The sequence below is a fragment of the Salvia splendens genome, chromosome 14 (genome assembly GCF_004379255.2).
Source record: "Salvia splendens isolate huo1 chromosome 14, SspV2, whole genome shotgun sequence".
Taxonomy (NCBI): domain Eukaryota; kingdom Viridiplantae; phylum Streptophyta; class Magnoliopsida; order Lamiales; family Lamiaceae; genus Salvia; species Salvia splendens.
In genome coordinates, this window is record NC_056045.1 from 26,839,086 (window position 1) to 26,860,257 (window position 21,172).

Here is a 21,172-nt window from a genome sequence, read left to right on the forward strand (position 1 = left end):
GAAAGCTGTCTTGACATCAAGTTGTTCAAGCTCCCAATCCCTTCTTGCAACAATAGCCAACAAAATTCTGATAGAGGTATGTTTCACAACAGGTGAAAACACTTCATCATAGTCAATACCATGTTCTTGTGTGAAACCCCTAGCAACCAATCTTGCTTTAAATCTGACACTTTCACCATCAGCTCCTTCTAACTTCTGTTTGAAGATCCACCTACAGCTCACTACCCTTCTACCATTGGGCCTTTCCACCAGCACCCAAGTCCCATTTCTGAGTAGTGACTCAATCTCCTCAACCATGGCTTGCATCCATCTTTCTGCCTCTTTACTGTCCATAGCCTCTTCATAAGTGTTTGGCTCTGAGAACTCTATTTCCTCAGCTACTAGCAGTGCATAAAACAGGAACTCAGCATCAGAATATCTATCTGGTGGCTTTATGATCCTTCTACCTCGGTCCCTAGCCAGCTTATAGCTTCCTGGCTCACTTGGTGTAGCTGGTGTCTGTATTGGCTTGTCAAGATCAGGGGGATCAGGGATTTCAACTTGCCTTTCATCTTCATCTTGCTGCTCCTGCTCAACTCCCCCAATCTCCACCTCAAACTCAGAACTACTCACTGCAGCCTCTGAATTCTTCTTGAAAGGCAGCTCACCTTCCCAGAAAGTTACATCCCTACTTATCACAACCATTGCATTCCCTGGTTCCACACACCATAGCCTATAGCCCTTCACACCTGATTGGTATCCAATCATAACACATTTCAGAGCTCTGGCTTCCAACTTTCCTTGCTTCACATGAGCAAAAGCTTTGCAACCAAAAGTTCTCAAACCATCATAGCCATTATGCTTCCCATACCATCTGAAATCTGGTATGTCCCCTCCAATGCTAGAAGAAGGACATTCGTTGATCAGTTTCACAGCTGTGGATGCAGCCTCAGCCCAGAACTGCTTCTCCATCCCAGCAGCTAAGAGCATGCACCTAACTCTCTCAAGGATAGCTCGGTTTGCCCTTTCTGCCACTCCATTTTGTTGCGGATTTAATGGGACTGTTCTATGTCTTTTGATGCCCTTTGATTTACAAAACTCATCAAATTCTTTAGACAGAAACTCCAACCCGTTATCTGTCCTCAAGCACTTCAAACTCAGCCTCTTCTCTGCCTCAACCTCACTGCACCAAGTTTTGAAGCAGCCAAAAGCTTCTGATTTCTGCTTCAGTATGTAGATCCAGATTTTTCTAGTGAAATCATCTATGATGCTCATATAGTATCTGCCACCTCCAATTGAATTCTCTTGTGCAGGCCCCCAAAGATCACTATGGGCATAATCTAGAGGCATTGATGTGTATTTTTCGAGTTTAAATATCAAGTGTAAAGCTCACACAAGTTTAATAAATTAACTCTAATATTACAAAGAATCTGTAAGAATACAGAGTCGAATGTAGTATTTCGAGTGTCGATCCACAGGGAAGGTAAAGTTTATTTAACTCCAACACAAGTAAACGACATACTAAAATGGATTTTTGATTGAAAGGTTTTTGACTTCTATAAGCTAATGATAAAATAAAGCTACGAGTTAATTAACGAAAGACTATTCGAATGGGAAAATATGTCACTCCAAGTTGCTCACTAAGCTTGTATGGTTCTACACATATATCAAAAGCACATATTTGGGATTAATTAATCTACCTAATCGCTTGCACTAAACATGTTTGCGACGTATAGTTCATAGTCAGCTGAACACTTGTTCCATGAACTAATCTTCAATGTTTACAAACTCCTACGGAAGCGCTAGAGAAAGAAACATCTACTATGATCACCTACTTAATCCACTATCAAATTATCCTTTGAACAATTCTAATTCAATAGCAATCCAACAATCAAACACTCCTAAACTATGTTAAAGAGACAATAGCATAAGAAATAACATCACTACATTATTAGCCAAAAACATAGTGAATAAATATTGAGCACATTGTTGGACACAAACATATGAGATCAATGGTGTAAAAACATTCATACAAAGCCTAGATTACAATTTGGAGCAACATAGAGAGTTTAGCCTAAACACATGGTGAAATTTGCAACTAAAACCATATGAAGCATGCTCTCGTTGAGTGGAATTGGGATTCATAAATGGAGCGTCGGAATGATGGCCGAAACTTCTCTGAATTCGTCGCCCACCAAGTCAACTCTCTTTCCTCAATTTTTGTTGAATAATTAATGCTCCCCTTCCTTCACTGTCACCCTCTTTTTCTTTTTCTTTCCTTTTTCTCTGCCCAAAACTCCTCTTCTGCAGCCTTTTCTTTTCTTTTTTTTTCCATCATGAAACTGCCCGAGAAACCGCTGAAATTGCAGTTAGAATGAACTACCCGGCCGGGTAGAATTTTACAACTACAAAATCACCCGGCCGGGTGGCCAATTTCTTGAACTTGCTGGAATTTTCGCACAACTTTTTCACCATCCGAGCTTCATTCCTTGTTTCACCGTTCATTCATCTTCCTACACCACAAAACATACTTTTGCAAGCATCAAACTATATAAATCATGTAAAGTTAGGGGAATAAAAATGTACAATTTGATTCACATCAGGCATTGTTGAGGAATGTGTGCCCTTGGGGTATGGCAATTTCTTAGCCTTCCCTAATACACACTCCTCACACTGAGTTGTATCATCCTCATCTGAGCATCGCAATACACCCTTCTTAATCAGCTCCTTTATACTTCCATTTGCTGGATGTCCCAACCTGGTATGCCATAGACTCAAAGAGCCATCAACAGCATTGTGTGCCTCCCCTAAAGTCCATCTCTGAACTGTAGCTATCATGTAGTATAAGCTGCCTTTTCTATCTGCTCTCAAGATAACCTTCCCAGCCTTACTAACATGCATCTGCCCACTTTCAGAAACAAACCTACACCCTTTTTCTTTCAAGAGAACCTAATGAATCAGGTTCCTCTTAACATCAGGAATGTATCTAACATCACTTAGGGTAACAATGCATCCATTCTCCACCTTCAGCCTGATGGTACCTATGCCCTTTATTAGACATACCTGGTTGTTGCCTAGAATAACGGTTCCATTTGTCTCCTTAATGTCATTGAACCAGTTGGACTCATATGGAAGCTACATCCCGAATCCATTATCCAAGACTCCTTCCCCTTTTTATCTATCACATTCAAAGCAACAGAAACTTCATCCTCTCCACAGCCTTCTGCTGTGTTGACAGCCTTTGCGCCTTCAGCCGCTTGCTTCTTTTTCCACGCGAAGTAGTCCTTTTTGAGGTGCCCTGGTTTCTTACACCAGTGGCAAGATCGAGTTTCTTTCACCTCGGAGCTTGAAGGCTTAAACTCATCATACTGCTTTTTCTTGAAATTCTTGTTCTTGAATTTCTTGACATTGAGGCTCTCGGCCTGTGTATCCAATGCCTTCCCACCTGTCAGTCGCAGCATCTCTTTCGCCATCAACACAGCATGAACCTCGGCGTATGTGATTGGCTTATCTCTTCCGTAGATTATAGCGTCGCTTAGCTGATCATATCAACTTGGCAACGCATTCAAGACCAGTATAGCCTTGTCTTCATCCGTGATCTTAACATCCACGGATTAAAGATCATTGATGATCTTGGATCCGTGGATGATCTTGGATCCAAGATCATCAATGATCTTGTTAAAATCTTCCAATTGTTCGACGATTGACTTTTCGGCTACAAAACTGTATGAATACAGTCTCTTCTTCATATAGAGCCTATTGGCAAGGGATTTTGCCAAATAGACCTCATCTAACTTCGCTAGCACCTCAATCGCGGTGCTCGCTTCTTGAACCTCCCTCAGAACTTTATCACTGAGACAAAGGATAACCGCACTGTGAGCTCTCTGTGTCATTTCATCGAACTTCGCCTGTGCCCTCTCATCAAGAACTGGCGCTTTCTCCTTATCTATCGGAGCCAAAGCCGCCGCTAATCCACGATCGATCAGAATCGCCTTCATTTTCATCTTCCACAAGCCGTAATCGTTCTTGCTCGTGAATTTCTCAGCCTCAAGCCTTGTCGCCATCGAGATCGTTTGAATCGTCCGCAAATCAACCTCCCCTCTTTATCTCCTTCCCACAGACGGTGCCAATTGTAAACACTACCTATAGTTTGTCGAGTGTTGGAAGAGATTATCAAGACTTGAATTCGAAAGAGAAATCTTATTCACTGAAATCGGAAGCATGAAAAACAGAATGAAGAAGTTACAAACTAAGAGCTTAACAAACTGTTTAAACTCAAACTAACTAACGGATATTTTTTATCCAACGGCCCAGATTAAAAGATCCAACTTAAAATCCATCTGACGGCTGCTGAGTGCTGAACGAGACATCAGCTATGATCAGCTCTTTCTTGTTGACTTTGCAGCTTATACATCAAACTCTCACACTAATTAAAATAAACAAGACAAAAAAGATGTTACCTCAAGTTGATTTCAGTCATGAGGTGTTGTTGAATTGAGGTTAGTTTGTGTGCTGGTCATGTGGAGTAGGGAAAGCGGCTGTGGATTTTATATGTTGGCTTGCAATAATTCTGTGAGTATTGCTCATCTACGTAGATTTATTAAAGGAGATATGGTGGTATTATATTAGTTCAAATAATTTATGGGATAATTGCTGCTAAAAGATGCAACTTTGATGTGAAGTGGGAGGGAGAGAGAGAGGACAGAAGAGATAAAAAAAATATGATAAAGTTATTGGTTTACGATGGTATTATTGATGTCTGATGAAACATGAAAGTGTTTATTTTACCGTGATGGAGTATATATAGGTTTCTTCTCTTAGTTTGTTAAGTTGTACAACTACATCTTATTAGTTAAGCTAGTATTAAACACTTATAAATTGAGTGAAATCAAATTAGGATATTGTATGTTAATTAAGAAAGAGATGAACTGTTTGTTGATGGAAGAGCAGTTCAGTGCTCCCAAATAACTGGCACCTTTGCTATATCGAGGCTATATATAAAGTTAGATTTAGAAATTGGTTTATTTTCAAAATAGGAAAATTCTTTAAAATCTACTAAATTGGGATTTATTAGGGTAACTTAAACTATTACTAGGCGTAATATTTTTCAAATAGGAGGTCATATATAAAGTGAATGAATAGAATTCTTTTTACATTTTTGCTATTTGTTTTTTAAAGCCCACATTACTTTTGGAATTATGGGAATGGGATGTTGCATGGCCCAAAATCATAGTACTACCTTATTTAGTTTGTTACGTTATCTTTTTATTATATTAAATTAACAGTCCTGTTAAAAAAATTACGTTTGTATCCCAACAAAAACATTTCGGCACTGCGATGATATGCCACACTGGAACAGTGGAATGTAACTGGCATTTCTTATGTATAAAAAAAACTTTGTATATTTACAAGAAAAATAATTCATGATATAAATGTCTATAATATATTACACATATGCAATGTTTTAAAAACCAACCGGACCGACGGTTCGACCGCGAACCGAAAAACAGTCCAGTCCGATTTACCTATTTAAACCAGTGAGATGTTGAACCGTCAAGAACAAGCTGAACTGGCTGGTCTGACCGGTCCAACCGCAAACAGGAAATCAATTTTTTATTTTTTGTTTCAAAATTTTTAAAAATTATTGTTGAAAGGGTTTGAACTCATGACCTCCCATCAAATTAATGAATGCTCTACCACTCCACCACAAGGCCCTCATGGGAAAATATAAACACTAAATATTCTTATACCTAAATTATTAAATTTTTTATTCACACAAATTAGTTCGTTTCATTTTATATTTTGTTTATGTAATTGTTAATCATGAGATATATAATTATCTTCCTCTAAATTTTAATTCTACTTTACTAGTCACTAATTTTATTACTTTTGTAATATTTTTTTATGTATTTAGTTATAGTTTAATACTATTTACTAAATATTAAAATTTTGTATAGTATATATTTAATTTATGTACCCTATCTATTGATATTAAAGTATATTTTCATTTAAACTAAATAATACTAGTTTGTATTTAATTATATATACTCCATTTGTTAGTATAGTATTACTCTACCCATACATTTTTTTGACTTAATATAAACTTTATTTATATACATAAAATATTATAATTTTTATCTAACTTAACTAATAATTTGTATATTTTATTATATTCACTAAATTTTGATATTTATATATACTAAATTATCTCTAACATTTAACATTTTTGGAGACATATAATTAATTATTTTATCATTTACTAAATTCATAAAATATATTATGTATTATATATTTAATTATATATATTTGGTACAGTAAAACGGTTCGACCAGTAGTTGAACCTGTCCGACCGGTTGAACCGTGAACCAGTAGCTTCACCGGTTCGCTTACCGGTCCGATTTTTAAAACATTACATATATGTCTATAGATATCGGTTAAACCACGTGACTACAGAGTAAATGAATTCATTATTTAATGTCTACAAAGTAAACTCCTAAAACTAATTCTGTATCTTAAATATAGAAATTAATTATTTTTCGGATTGTTTCTTTAAAATAGAAACTATTTTAATTTTAGGTTGTCCATTAAAAATAGAAATTTAAAAAAAAAAATTATTTAGGACGTAGACATCATAATTCATTAACACTAGTTTTATTTTTTTTTCTCTTCAATCTTTCTTACTTTACTAATTCTTCTCTCTAACTTTATCAATTTTAATTAAAAGTCATGATGTTTCAAAAGTTTTTATTTTTCAACAATGGATTTAGTATATTTTTTTCTGGCTAACTTTCTTCTTCATATACGGATACATAATTTTCATCATATTTTCAATAATCAATCTCTGATGATCATATACTGCTAAATCACCAAAATAATCAGACCTCATGTTTCTTCGCACAACACGTGGGGTCTAAACTCAATTAACAATAACATGACAAATTAACCACATATATATATATATCTAAATTATCACCTAAACAAACTGAAATTAGCAAAAACACACACAATTATAATTATAGTAGGGGAGTGTAGGAGCATACAAAAATATATCAAACGAAGGTTTGGCGCGACTTGTTTGCGGAGATGACAGTGAGAATGAGGTAAACAACCAGAGCAAAATACGAAATCGACGAAGCAGCAGTCGCCTTTCTGCAGAATTCGCCCAAGTATCCGCAAATCTCCACCCATCCGGCGTGGCTGTTGCCGTATTTCCCTACGTACCCCACCGCCGTCGCCGCCGCGCACGCCGCCATCAGCAGCACTGTCACCATCTGCCCCAATTTTTCCTCCAAATTAAACTCAATTTCGACCATTATTAAACGCACGAGACTAATTTTACCAGATCATGCAGGAAGATGTAGAAGAAGTAGACCGGATCCACCGCCTTTTTGCCGACGTAGGCGAAGAACAGCGACAGGATCGTGAATGCGAAGACGATTAGGTTGGTGTATGCGAAGAACCTAAAATCAATTTTGAAAATTGAGAAAATAAAAAGAGAAATTGAAGGAATAATGTATAATATCTTACTTGAAAGCGGGGGAGTAGCTGTAGCGGGCGTCGACTTGGATGCCGAAGACGACGGAGGTTTGTTTGGCGGTGAGCATGATCCATGCGGCGGCGAGAGTGGCGGCGGCGGCGAAAATTCGAAGGGAAAACTGTGATACGAAGAAGAGTTGGTGAGTGTTGCGGGCGGGGAGGTGGAGGGATTTCTCTGCTGCTGTCTCCATTATAGATGAGATGAAGCAAACCGTTGGGACAAAGGAGTGATGATGGTGGTGGTGGGTAGTTTATAGAGGAGTTAAGATTGAAATGCAAACGTGGTAAGAGTACTTGAATTCCTTTGGAATAAGGTTGGTTTGGAATTTAATACAGTACTATTCATTAACTGCCACGGAATTGAATACATCAAGTGGAGATGAGATATTATGAAGAGATGACTACACTTACTTCAGACTTAATTTACCTATTAATACCATTCATCTTTAATCAAGATTGGTTAAACACAAAGACATTTAGTTCCCTTGTTTACACGATTCATCCCTAATCTATTAACCACTTTCCGGAAGTAAAGAATTTACGGAATTAAAATTTCGACGCGAATAGGGAAAAAATCTATTAAAAAAAGAAAAATACATTTCACCAAATAAAAAAATACATTTCAATAATTACAAACTACATCAACGACGACCCCTACGCTGCCACACTTCTTCAATAATATCGTTTTGGAGTCGTACGTGGGCTTATTTTTGGCGCATGTCGGCAAATGCACGGACTCGATCGACGTCGTCATGGGGTATCCCCATGCGTACATTGCTCGTGGCCACGCCGTAGCTTAGACCCGCAGCGTCAGTATCATCATTGGCCCAATCGATCAGTGCTGGGCCTTCATCTTCGACGATCATGTTGTGCATGATAATACATGCGTACATGATGTCGGCGATGCTGTCAACATACCACAGCCGTGACGGACCCTTCACTGCTGCCCATCGAGCTTGGAGCACACCAAATGCTCGCTCCACATCCTTGCGCGCTGTCTCCTGACGCTGTGCAAAGTATACCTTCTTCTCATTCGTTGGGCATCTGATTGTCTTTACAAAGACGGGCCACATCGGGTATATTCCATTCGCCAAATAATAGCCCATGTAGTGCTAGTTGCCGTTGGCGACGAAGTTGACGGCCGGACCGACGCCCATGCACTGGTCGTTGAAAAGGGGCGACGACTGGAGGACGTTGATGTCGTTGTTCGCCCCGGCTACTCCAAAATAGGCGTGCCAAATCCACAACTGGTAGTCAGCTACCGCTTCAAGGATCATCGTAGGATTCTTGGCCTTGAAACCGGTAGTGTACATCCCTTTCTAGGCAGCGGGGCAGTTCTTCCATTCCCAATGCATACAATCTATGCTGCCCAGCATCCCCGGGAAGCCGTGCTGAGACCCGTGCATATCCAGCAGAGCCTGACAATCTTCGGGGGTAGGCTTCCGAAGATACCTATCCCTGAATATCTCCCTCACTCCCTGACGAAAATACTTCAGGCAATCGCGGGTTGTCGACTCGCCGATGTGGAGGTACTCGTCGAACATGTTCGCCGCACCTCCGTACGCCAACTGCCTGATTGCGGCAGTGCACTTCTGGATCGACGTGTGGCCGGGTTTACCCGCTGCATCCTCCCACACCCTAAAATACCCGTATCGACGCTCCAAAGCACCAACGATACGCATAAACAGCGGCCGATGCATCCTAAACCGTCGCCGGAATAGGTTCTCTCCAAACCGTGGCTCCGGCGCAAAGTAGTCATCGTACAACCGACGGTGGGCCGCGAGATGGTCGCGGGATACTATAGTGCGACGATGGATGGGTCGAGGCACCGCCGGCGCCAAGGCCGCTTGTTCCTCTCTCGCCGCGACCTCCCGCACATGTGCCCAAATCCGAGCCATAGGGTCTTCGTGATGGCCACTACCACTACCAGCCACTACTATTATATAAAAGAAATTTAGAGAGAGAGAAACTTGTTAAAACAAGTGGTGCGAATGAAGTGAAATTCAACGAGCCGTATATATAGACATTACAAAATAAATAAATAAATAAATAAATTGGAATTCCGTGCGGAATTCCGCGCGAGTCGACGCAATGGCGGACGTCCCTGCGGAATTCCGCGGAAGGCCGCGGACCTGCGACGTCCTCAACTCAATTCCGTATCCGTGCCATTCGTGCCTAATGGCGGACGTCCGCCACGGAATTCCGGCACATCCGTGGGAATTCAAAACGCACATTAACTCGGGAGAAGAGGAAGCATTTTTCATTGCAGTTTTAAAACCAAGGGATATGTACATGCAAGTAGCATGGCGGTCCTATGATCTTCTTCCATCTACAAATATTATGTTCGTAGAATTTAAAAGTATGAACGCAAAAAAAAAATTTAATGAAATTTTAAAATATGAATTGGAAAACAAATTTTTCATTACTTACTTGCATGAGTTCGGCTGCCAATCGGGAAACCTCTTCCATAACATCTCGACGACTAGGTCGTCGAGATTTTGAGGGACGCGTAGTACTTTGATCTTGGGCTATTCCCTTGCCCCGATCACCACGTACCGATCCACCACGAGAAGAAGACATATTGATAAATGAAAGTAGTATGGACTTGTAATGAAATATGTATGAAGTATAAAAGAAGTGGTAAATTATGAGCACAACAACAAATATAGTAGTGAGTAGAAAGTGTAGAATTGAAACGTAAACTTGCGCAATTAGAGAGAATGAGAAGAGAATAGAGAAATGAAGATTGAGAATGAAATCCTTGTTAACATAAGAATGGGGTAAGGAAATATGAAGGAGAAGTGAGGTATTTATAGGAGTAAAATTGGATTAAAAAAAATTTGAAATTTGAAATCGGCCGAACCGCCGGTTTACCGCCGGAACCGCCGGTTCAAGCATAAACCGGCGGTTCGTCCACGGTTTGCGTCAGAAAACCGGCAGTTTATGACCGGTTTTGCAGGCCTAAACACTGCACCTACGACCTAGCCTCTGAAAAGTCACCAGAACCGGCTGCCAAACCGGCGGTTTCTGACCGAAAACCGGTGGTTTCTGACGAAAACCGCCGGTTTCCCGGAAAACCGCCGGTTCCCACCGAAAACCGCCGGTTTACCTAAACCCTACCTGAACCCCTAGCCTACTTTACACTGTGCGACCCTTTGAACCGGCGGTTCGAACCGCCGAACCGCCGGTTCACGGTTCAAGATATTGCCGAACCTGAACCGGCCCTTTCGACCCGCCGACCCTTCTGCCGGTTCAACCCGCCGGTTCCGGGCCCGGTTCCGGTTCATGAACCGGCGGTTCCGAACCGCCGGTTAACCGGCGGGACGGGCCGGTTTGTGCATGCCATGTACGTAATTAATCAATAGATTAGTATATTTTCAAAATTTCAAGGATTGCGGCTTTGCTTGGTGTTCGCACTATTAGTAATAATCTGAGTTATTTTTATGTGTGTCTTATTTTGGAAACCACAATCATAACATTTTAGTGTTCTTTGTCATAGTCAACTTTTTACACTTCTTGATCGATCATCTCATTTTCTTATTTCAGGATACCATAATTAATGCCTTAAAGAACAAATGGTGCATTCTACATTATTGATTAATTTCATGGATAAATTAAGCCTAAATATCATGTGGAGGTCAACTCAATAGAATTAATCAATTTAATACCCATATGTTTCAATTAAAATGAGCAATTATGTAGGGTCTGAAGTGCTAGTATTCAATTAAGACACTTGAGATAAGTTCTAAATGCAAATTTAGAGCTAGGAACCTCATTGTGTTGCCTTTCAATTGAGAAAACTAGATTTGGTAATCGAAAAATAAAGAGATTTTATTTTTAATATTTTTTGGGGTACATAAACAAGGTCAGCTTCAACCAACAATTGATGACCTAGCTAGCTAGGATTGAGGGGTTCTGAATCTTCTACATCGAAGTGGGCATCATGAATAAGCATATTTATTTCATAAATTACGTTGATTTTGCACAATTTATCCATTTTTCGTGAATTAGTAAAACAAAATAAAATATAAATCCCACTACAAAAGTAGGAATCCAGATCACATAGATAGTAGGCCTTTTATGCGGGCCCATCATTATCTGCTTGGGTATCAAACAGTTGCAATTGTATAAAAACTGGGCTTTTTCTTGGCTTTCTCACTCTGGTGAATCAAGAATTTCGGAGGCCCAAATTATGGCCCAAATACTATCCAATCGTAATACTGTTTAGAGAAAGTAATCAAAAATCCGATTAAACAAATAGCCCAATTTCGAAGAAGTATTTTGCCAAGAATATGTAACCAGCGTTGAATATAATTTTAATCTATAGACTATACTAATAGTCATTATACTCTCACATCAACATAGCTATTATATTTTTGTTAACCAATTATGTAAGATATGGGGTAGATATATTAGGTATTTTTATTTTTATTTTTCATTGAGTATAGGAAAATGATGTGTGTTGAATACCAAACAGCATTCTTTATATAGTAGGGCCCCCTGGGTCTCTTGCAGTTGTAAGCATTGACAAAAGCAAAACATATTTCGACGAGTCACTAATAATCAAGATATGTACGCAAATTTTCAAAAGAAAATTGGGTATTTTTCCTGATGTTTTTAACAATTTGTTGGTTTCTGGGGATTACAAGAGATAAAAAGCGGGTGTAATACAACCCAAAAGAAGGAATACAGAATGGAAACTGAACTAAATGAAATTACAACGGAAATTCGAAACAGATTAACCGTGAAACAGTTGTTAGCCGAGTCGAGGAGGCCTCTTCCCGCAAGACGAGATACGCCCCGGTAGTGCTCTCGGTTTGGCGTGTCGTCCCCAAAGGTAAAACGGCTACGTCTCTTTTGATGCAGCACCGCAATCAGCAGAGCTCCGGTGAACTGGATGGAGGAGAGAGCAGAGCTTCGACAGAAAGACAATGCAGAGAGAGAGAGCTTATGCTGTAATGCTTGTGAATAGTAGTGTCTAATGCAGTGGAATGGCTAGCCTATTTATAGGCCAAGCCACCATGCAGGGTCAACCAAGCCATGAAGGCTCGTCATGGCAGATTCGTAACCGTCGACGGTTACGAGCGTGTGGCAGGAGTGTGCCTTTCGCGTGTAGAGCGTGTGCTTTTCTCACGTGGCAGCTCTGACTGTGCCACGCTTGATGACGTGTCAAGTCACTTGGATTGCTGACTCTGCGGTGGTATAAAAAGATTAAGTTTGGGCTAGGGACAAGCCCAAGCACCAAGCCCAAAGACCACCCAAAGACCAATTGCCAAGATCAAGATCGGGACCGCGGCCCGCGACCGCGACGTGCACGGGCGGGCGGGCGGCGGCGCGCGCGTGTGCGCGCATGTGGGCTCTTTCACCCATCTTGGTCCACTATAATTATTAAGTAACATAAAGTCACTTAATTTAAACACATTAAAAGATGTGTTAATCCTCCAATGTTGGATAATTAATACTAGTTAATTATTCCCTAAGCTCCAACTCCAAGCTTTAATTAAAAGCTAATTATGCTCAACTTTAATCCACTATTTCTCACTCACCGGAAATCGGATTTGAGAAAGTGAATATACTACATTTATCTACGTAAAGTGTAGATCGACGCTATGTCATTTAATTTCACAAAATTAAATGTCTCGTCACATTTATTATTTGGTCAAAATCCATTGACCGGGCATATTTAATCCATGATTTTTACACAATTATCGGATAAAAATTAGAGTAACACAGAACTATCACTTCATATTTCAGTGCCGTTATTCACATGTAAAAAAAACTAATCATTAACAAGTTAATTATGGAGTACTATTACATATTGGTAATTTAGGAGTGATGTAATAAATATTTTAATGAATTCACTAATTCAATTTATATATTTAATTAATCTCTTATAGGTTCTTATTCCAATGAGTCGACTATTACATAGTACTAGGAGCCAACAACTATTAATATACAGTCCTAGACTCCTAGTCCTAGTCCTAGTCCTAGTCCTCTCAAATAATTCACATGATTGACTTGAATTTTGCTACTAATGGTCTTTGAGTTCAATCTCATACATGAGTATTAAATTACACTAAAAAGCCTATTCTGACTAGAATACTATGCTTCTGAAGATAATTATTTCAATCTAATCAAAATTGGTAGTATTACATTATTCAGACAAGTCCGTTTTTCTGCGCATAGAAAAATCTTTGACTATTTCAATGAATATTTGAGTATCGTGAGCTTTTTTTTTATTTATTAATCAAGACATACTCAAAAGCGTAGCTATAATACTAAAAAAAATAAGAACAATAATTGGCGGATATTTTCTACTACTATATTTTCGAATTCAGTTTAATTTTTTAATGTAGATCACTACTATTTTTCGTAGATTCATGATAGCAGTAGTATTTATCTCATTTTAAAAACATGTTGATATCAATGTGAATGTTGAACTAATTAAGTTTGGGAAATACAGTATAAATTAGAATAATTAATGGGTTTTGATTTTTCTCACTATCGTCAAAGTAAGTCGAACTTCCAAGTCTATGCATAATTACTTAATTACAATAAGAAACTTTCTCTTCAATAGAAATCATGATGATAAAGGAGCATAAAAAACTTCAGTATCATCATTACTAAAAAGAAAGCCATATTCTTGATTGTCTTTGAATACTTTAGTAGTACTATAATTTTTACAAATCATCAAAAATTTGATCCCAAATTTACAATTTGTCAATAATTGTATATGTACCTATATATGACCCACCCTTGTGACATGATTAATAGTACTATAGTAGTACTTGAAAGTTGAAAGCAATTGAAACTTTAGTTGCTAAAATGATTAGCCTTCTCAATAATATATGTATGATATTATATGACTTGGATGCTTTAATAGGACCACACACACTCATTAGTACATTATCACCTTCACTCTAATATTTATATAAGTGACGGATCCAGAAAATAATCAACGTGTGGTTCGATAAATTAACAATAAATATAATATTTTAAAAATTGTCACATATACAAACACAAACATTAGTTATCAAAACTCATTAACTAGCATTCCCTAAACAGTTTAATAGTCATTAAATGCATTACCACTTTTCAAGCAATCACAAAATCACAATTCAAATAGACAACATTTATACATCAAAATTTCATAATTCATTTACCTATTTTAGCAATCTTAGCTCAATTCTTTGGGTGCCGCCCAGATTCAATATAATTTTGGGGTCAACGGAATCCGAATTTAATAGAGTTTTTCGGTCCGAACCATATAAATGCAGTGCTAATTAATTCGTCCCATCCGAAAAACGATCACTTCTTTTTCACAATTTTGAATTTTTTTCATACGCAATGGGAGGTTGAGAGAGCTCGATTATGGGGTGTGTTCACGGAAAAGGAGCCGCCAGCCATAGTAGTAATACTCGCCGGAATCGGAAAAGCGATAAACGGCGGGAGGAGCTGACGATCGAAGAGGCTCCCGCTGCCGCTGACAGACCGGTGGTGGTGCCGGAATTCAGGCTGAGAATAGGCGCGGACGCCGCCGTGACGGAAGCGTGGCCGCCATGGCTCGTCGCCGTCGCCGGCGACGAGATCAAGGGTTGGAAACCGCGGCGGGCTAACACCTTCCAGAAAATTGCTAAGGTATTAAAACAACCCCGTGAATTCACGGCGTTAATTTGTTAGTTTTGATCAGTTACTACTTCTTATCCTCTGTTTGTAAAGTCACCTTTTGCTGATTGTAAATGTACCACTTTCTATACGTTAAGTACAACCAATACAAAGATTCTAGGCATTTCAAGTTGTTGAAGCTTTGTGTTGTTAGTGGAAAATGAGAAAATTTATTATAAATAAATAGAAACTAATTTTGGCGGATGATTCGAAATGTTAAAAAAAAAACATGACTGTTTTTTGTGGATGTAGGCCGTGCTAGTCAATAGTCATTGTGTTTTTAACTAGAGTTGAATTTTGAAAATGGTGGGATTGGGGGATAATGTTGCACAGATTGGGCAAGGAGCGTATAGCAATGTGTATAAAGCTAGGGATTTGGTGACGGGGAAGGAGGTGGCGCTGAAGAAAGTGAGGTTCGATAACTATGAGCCGGAGGCTCTGAGGTTCATGGCGAGGGAGATACTTGTGTTGAGACGGCTACACCATCCGAACGTTATCAAGCTCGAAGGTCTTGTTATTTCGCGGATGTCAAGCAGCCTTTACCTCGTGTTTGAGTACATGGAGCATGATCTTGCTGGCCTTTCTGCTGCTCAATCTGCTAACTTCACCGAGGACCGGGTAAGTAAGTATGTCATATAGAACGAAATCATATCGGTTTTCACTTGTGTAGTCGAGCAGTTTTATCTACTTGATCATGTGTGTTTGATCATGGCTTAGAGTGTTAAAGGCTTTCGATGTGGTACATGTGGCTCTATCGCGTTATCTTTCTTCGAATTATGCAATTTTTTTGGATGTTGTTGTTTGTAGGCAACTGATGGTACATTTCTAAAATCCGAAGCTTACACTTGTTGATCATCTGATTTCGTGATGCTCTGTTCTGTTGCGTTGAATGGATTCGTGTACTGCTCCGTGTTCTTATAGTAGCCAGTCGTCGTTTGCATCTCGATATGCAGGTCAAGTGCTATATGAAACAGCTGATCTCGGGTTTGGAGCATTGCCACAGCAATGGTGTCTTGCATCGTGACATTAAGTGCTCGAATCTGCTGATTGACAACCAAGGAATGCTTAAAATAGCCGATTTTGGTCTTGCTTCTTTTTTCAATCCCGAGAGCAAGAATCCTATGACGAGCCGTGTGGTCACCCTCTGGTATCGCCCTCCCGAACTGCTGCTAGGCGCCACTCACTATGGTGTTGGTGTCGATTTATGGAGTGCCGGCTGTGTTCTGGCAGAGCTTCTCGCTGGAAAGCCAATACTGCGCGGGCGAACAGAGGTAATTGGTGACTAGTCCTACTTGTTTAACGAAAAGGATAGCTTTATAACGTCGATTTATGGATGCTTTCGCGCATTAGGTTGAGCAGCTGCACAAGATATTCAAGTTATGTGGCTCTCCTCCTGAGGAATTCTGGAAGAAATCGAGTCTGCCTGATACGACTCTCTATAAACCGCAGCATCCGTATAAATGTTGCATAAGGGAGACGTTTAAGGATTTCCCGCTGTCGTCTCTTGCTCTGATAGAAACTCTTCTAGCAGTCAATCCTCGTGCACGAGGCACTGCAGCTGCAGCGTTGGAGAGTAAGGTAAGTAGCCGTGCGTGGTCCAATTAATACCCGTTGCTTCTGGTGATGATTTTGAGTGTTTTTACCTGATCTTGATTTGCTGTTTTTGGCCAGTTTTTTACAACTGAACCATTTGCTTGTGAGCCATCAAGTTTACCTACATTTCCTCCTACCAAAGAAATGGATTTGAAACTGCGAGATGAAGCAGCCAGAAGGAAACGCGGTGTAGGCAGAAAATCGAACATCACGGGTGGCCTTAGGAGAACTCGTGCACACAATAAGGCCATCCGTGCAAATCCGGCTCTAGAAGCCAACGCAGAACTCCAAACGAATTTAAGCGTATGTCGCCAATTTCTTCTTTCAATTTTACCAGTAAATAGACATTACGCTTGAGGGGGCGATTCTACTAAGAACATTTTTAAAATGAGAACTTTGAGGATTGAAAATCGCAGTTTCCTCTCATATCATAATAACATATCAGTTCCTTGAACTGATATAGTTATGTGTTCTGACTTTAAGAAAAGTTTTGAAATTGAACCATCTCCTTACACGTGATTGAGTATATGAATGATAAGATGATCAAACGATGCTTGTTTATATGGTGCAGAGGCTGAGAGTCGGGAGAGGGAGGAGCGAGAAGTTCCCACCACCACACCAAGATAGCGCAGTTGGCCACACAATGTCGTTTGCTGATGATGCTTCGTTCGCTTCCTCGATCTCTGATCCCAGGTCAGTGACAAGGAGTGCAGCTTCGAGAAGGAGGAATGGTGTGAAAGAGCCTCACAGCGCACCTCCTCCTCGTTGCTTCATCAACGCCTTATATCAGCCCTCTGTTGTTTGCTCCGTGGACTTCAGGTTCGGTCGCAGATGAACGCTTTCGACATAGCTATAACTGTAACCATATCTTCAAGAATCAATGCTGCTTATCAAATGTAAAGGTCATATTTTTGTGTACAGTTATAGACGATGAGGTTTTTGGAGAAATTTATATTTAATTTTATTAAGAGAAATTAGCAAATTTTGGTAAGTGTTTTTGGTTTTGTTCTACTATACTTAGTTCCATTTTGCAGTGTACATTTATAATTCAAAAAAAAACTATAGATATTAATATACCAAAATCATTTGATTTTGATGTAGATTTACCTATTTAATTGTGAATTCTCATAATTATAATAAAAATAGTTTTAACAATAATAAAAAAAATCAGTACCCCTAATTAACCAATGGTCGAATTAATACTATATAGTATAGTAAATAAACAGTTCTAGATTAGATTATTGAAGCAGTAACGTTAACATTAGCAAATTAAACTATAATTTACATACAACATATATACATACAGATCACCAATATATATATATAGGTAGATTAATGAAAACCCTAATTTAGACTTCCATTTGAACCACTCTAATTATTGGCTCATGATCTAATATTACAACTTGAGTTACTACAACTGCAGCTTCTGGAAGCTTCTGCTTACTGCTCATTTTCTCCGCATATTTATACTTTACATACACTCCCATTTGAACCACTCCAAAACTGAACCCTACCACATTTGGAACCTATACATATATAACACAAATAAATAACAACATTAATATATTTGCAAAATATAAATATTACTATAAATAGGTATGTATATGAGCTTACTGCAACGTTGTAATCATTGATTAGAAGCCCATAAAAAAACCACATGACGGCGCTAAGTGTAAGGAATAGTGAGAGAAGAAATGGCATGTATTCAACACTCTTGCTTTGTATCACCTTTTTCTGCATTTGCAAACATTAATTATTTATACATCGAATTAATTAATAAAATACTAAATTTTAGACTATTTATGTAAATATGCTGACCAGAATACACAATGGGGCAACGAACACACACAGGGAGAAGACCAGGCAAATCCACCCAACCACCGTCGCACGCTGCGGCGGCTTCACCAGGTAAATAGTCGACGCGACGATTAATCCGAATCCACAAATTATAAGGAGCACAAGCATCTTTAGGGTTTGTACCTGCATTTCAATTATAAACATAAATCTAGACTGAATATATTGTCGAAAAAATCATGAAATTTGATCAACCACTAGTAATTTTAAAAATCAACTAAAAAAACTATGAAGTTTAACATTGTTCGTAACTGTCTCCAACTGAATCTTCATATTCAAAATCTTTATCAATTTGACAACATACTTAAACATATATTCAATAACGTCATCAATTACATGCATGTCCACATGAGCAACATCGGCAATATCTTACATTTCGACAACCTGAGTATTTCACTATGGGATAATTCAGAACAATGTTAAACTTCTTAGTTTTTTCAAATCGATTTTAAAATTGCGGGACGAACCAAAATTTGATTAAATTTCGTTTTAACGATTTGACAATCTATATATCATCGAAATAGACAAATAAATTACCCTGGCCTTGTTGGGAGCGTAGAAGAGATAGAAGCAAACATAAATGGTCTCAATGAAACAGCCAAAGGCATTTATGGTAAGGATAAGAGTGGCATTGGATGACTTGAGAAGTGCATACAAAATCCAAAGCATTGAGCTAAACAATGCCACCACATAAGGAAGTGATTGATATCCTTCACTTGTTTTCTTCTTGTAAATTGAATAGAATGTTGGTCTGCAATTCACCATTGATTAATATTAATTCAACAAATATATATCAACTTAACAATTTCTACAAAATAATACATCAACTTAGTATAATAAACTTACATTGGAGAAAGAAACACCATGAACGACACAATATTACCTGCAATTGATATATTACATGGTTAATATAAGCACATAAAAGTCTAAACAAGTGAGAAATCAAAGTAATATGCACTTAATGAACCTTGCAATGAATTTCTTGGCTTTTCATTCTTATTCTTGGTTAATTAATCTAAATCTAATCAAAGAGAGAGAAGACATGTATATACCAAGGAGTCCAAATGCTAAAGCCCATTGCCAAGAGAAACCTGCCATCAAGCCTAAAAAGAAATTTTTTGTAGCTATCTTATTATACATATGGACAGTAGTGAATTATTACAACACCTATTTATAAGCCTAGAAATTATACATAGGACACAAGTTCCCAAATTCTTGAAGCTTAGCCAAATGGGATTATTTTATAGTAGTATATAATTGGTAAAGTGAAGTGATTAAGTGATAATGATAACCAACTTTCCATGAGATATTAGTACTACAATTTTCTGTGTGTTAGGGGTTTATTAGTCATTTAAGGGCTGCAATTACTTGACCTTTGCATTAATATCTAGAATTTATTTTCTGATACAAATAGAAAAAAGTGAATTAAAATTATGTATCATCTGTCTCAGTAAATATATCCAATCTCTATGAAAAAAATATAAAATACTCTCAAAAGGGAGATGTCGTTTTGCTCTTGAATGATCAACTAGTGTTGTTAGAAATGCTCCAAAATTAGGGAAAAATCATTTTTTTAAAGAAAAAAGAAAAGAGAGGAGGATATAGCTTATCTAGGACTGGTTTGTTTCATTATTACTTAAACTTTCACAATTAAATGAGCTCTAATTTCGGATCGATGATTTAATTTCGAGAATAGCTAAACTTTTCGAAGGTTATTATGGATCATATGTGTTTTGTGTTTAGAAATGTGACTAAATTATGGATCTCAAATTTTCCTTTGGTTTTGGAATTTGGATCTCAAATTTATAAATTTTGTTTTTGACAGATTAAATTTGTAATCTGTCTTATTTTCTTGAGCTGATATAATATTAATTTGATGTATTCTCTTTTGCGGCGAATTTTGTAGTTTGTTGGTTGGTAGCTTCCCTTGTGTGTGCTGTATAATATCTTAATTGCAACAATTTATAGTACTGCATCTGCAACATTGCATAATAATCTAATAATACCTCAATCATGCCTTCACGACTATAAAATTTATAATTTGTGCCTACAAATGTTATTTTTGTAAAGACAATATAATAGCCAGTTATTTTATTTCTACCATCTTCTATTAAATACTCTTATATGTATTTGTTTTTAAATGTTTTTATTGAACGACTCGCATCTATGTTTTTCTTTTCGTTTTTTAATTTACTTGTAAAGATGCCAATATTGATGCGTTAATTAATCAAATTTATCCTGATTTTTCATGGTTTTATAAATTAGATTCCAATATTTAAAGTATATCAAATTCATCTCTAGTTTTAATAATTTATATCAGTTGTGTCTCAATTTTTTTACGTGCTATTTCTATTTCACTTTTTCGACTTGTATCAATATATTAGCGAAATTTAACTTCAAACAATGGAAGCGTGACATGAAGATTTCTTCCCACAAACAAAAATCATTACTAATACTATTTTGTTTTTATTTTTAAAAAATGATATCTTAAATGATTGATTAAATTAATATAAATAAATTAGTAAGTTCAAAATATGGAATATAA

General features: G+C 37.9%; 3 protein-coding genes across 3 annotated transcripts; 1 reads left to right on the forward strand and 2 right to left on the reverse strand.

Moving 5' to 3' along the window:
* Positions 1-6,906: 6,906 nt before the first annotated feature.
* LOC121764742 (CASP-like protein 1F2) lies at positions 6,907-7,795 on the reverse strand. Its single transcript, XM_042160761.1, has 3 exons — positions 7,507-7,795; positions 7,319-7,439; positions 6,907-7,250 (listed from the first exon to the last, which is right to left on the reverse strand). The coding sequence occupies exons 1-3, from the start codon at positions 7,704-7,706 to the stop codon at positions 7,029-7,031; spliced, it is 543 nt and encodes a 180-aa protein (XP_042016695.1). The 5' UTR covers positions 7,707-7,795; the 3' UTR covers positions 6,907-7,028.
* Positions 7,796-14,594: 6,799 nt separating this feature from the next.
* LOC121763259 (probable serine/threonine-protein kinase At1g54610) lies at positions 14,595-17,764 on the forward strand. The gene is made up of 6 exons (XM_042159235.1): positions 14,595-15,153; positions 15,514-15,798; positions 16,134-16,451; positions 16,531-16,758; positions 16,852-17,076; positions 17,345-17,764. Exons 1-6 carry the CDS (start codon positions 14,887-14,889, stop codon positions 17,606-17,608), a joined length of 1,587 nt encoding a protein of 528 aa, XP_042015169.1. The 5' UTR covers positions 14,595-14,886; the 3' UTR covers positions 17,609-17,764.
* Positions 17,765-18,122: 358 nt separating this feature from the next.
* Positions 18,123-19,725, reverse strand: LOC121764432 (bidirectional sugar transporter SWEET13-like). The gene is made up of 6 exons (XM_042160447.1): positions 19,680-19,725; positions 19,474-19,510; positions 19,165-19,378; positions 18,592-18,753; positions 18,388-18,507; positions 18,123-18,299 (listed from the first exon to the last, which is right to left on the reverse strand). The coding sequence occupies exons 1-6, from the start codon at positions 19,723-19,725 to the stop codon at positions 18,123-18,125; spliced, it is 756 nt and encodes a 251-aa protein (XP_042016381.1).
* Positions 19,726-21,172: the final 1,447 nt, after the last annotated feature.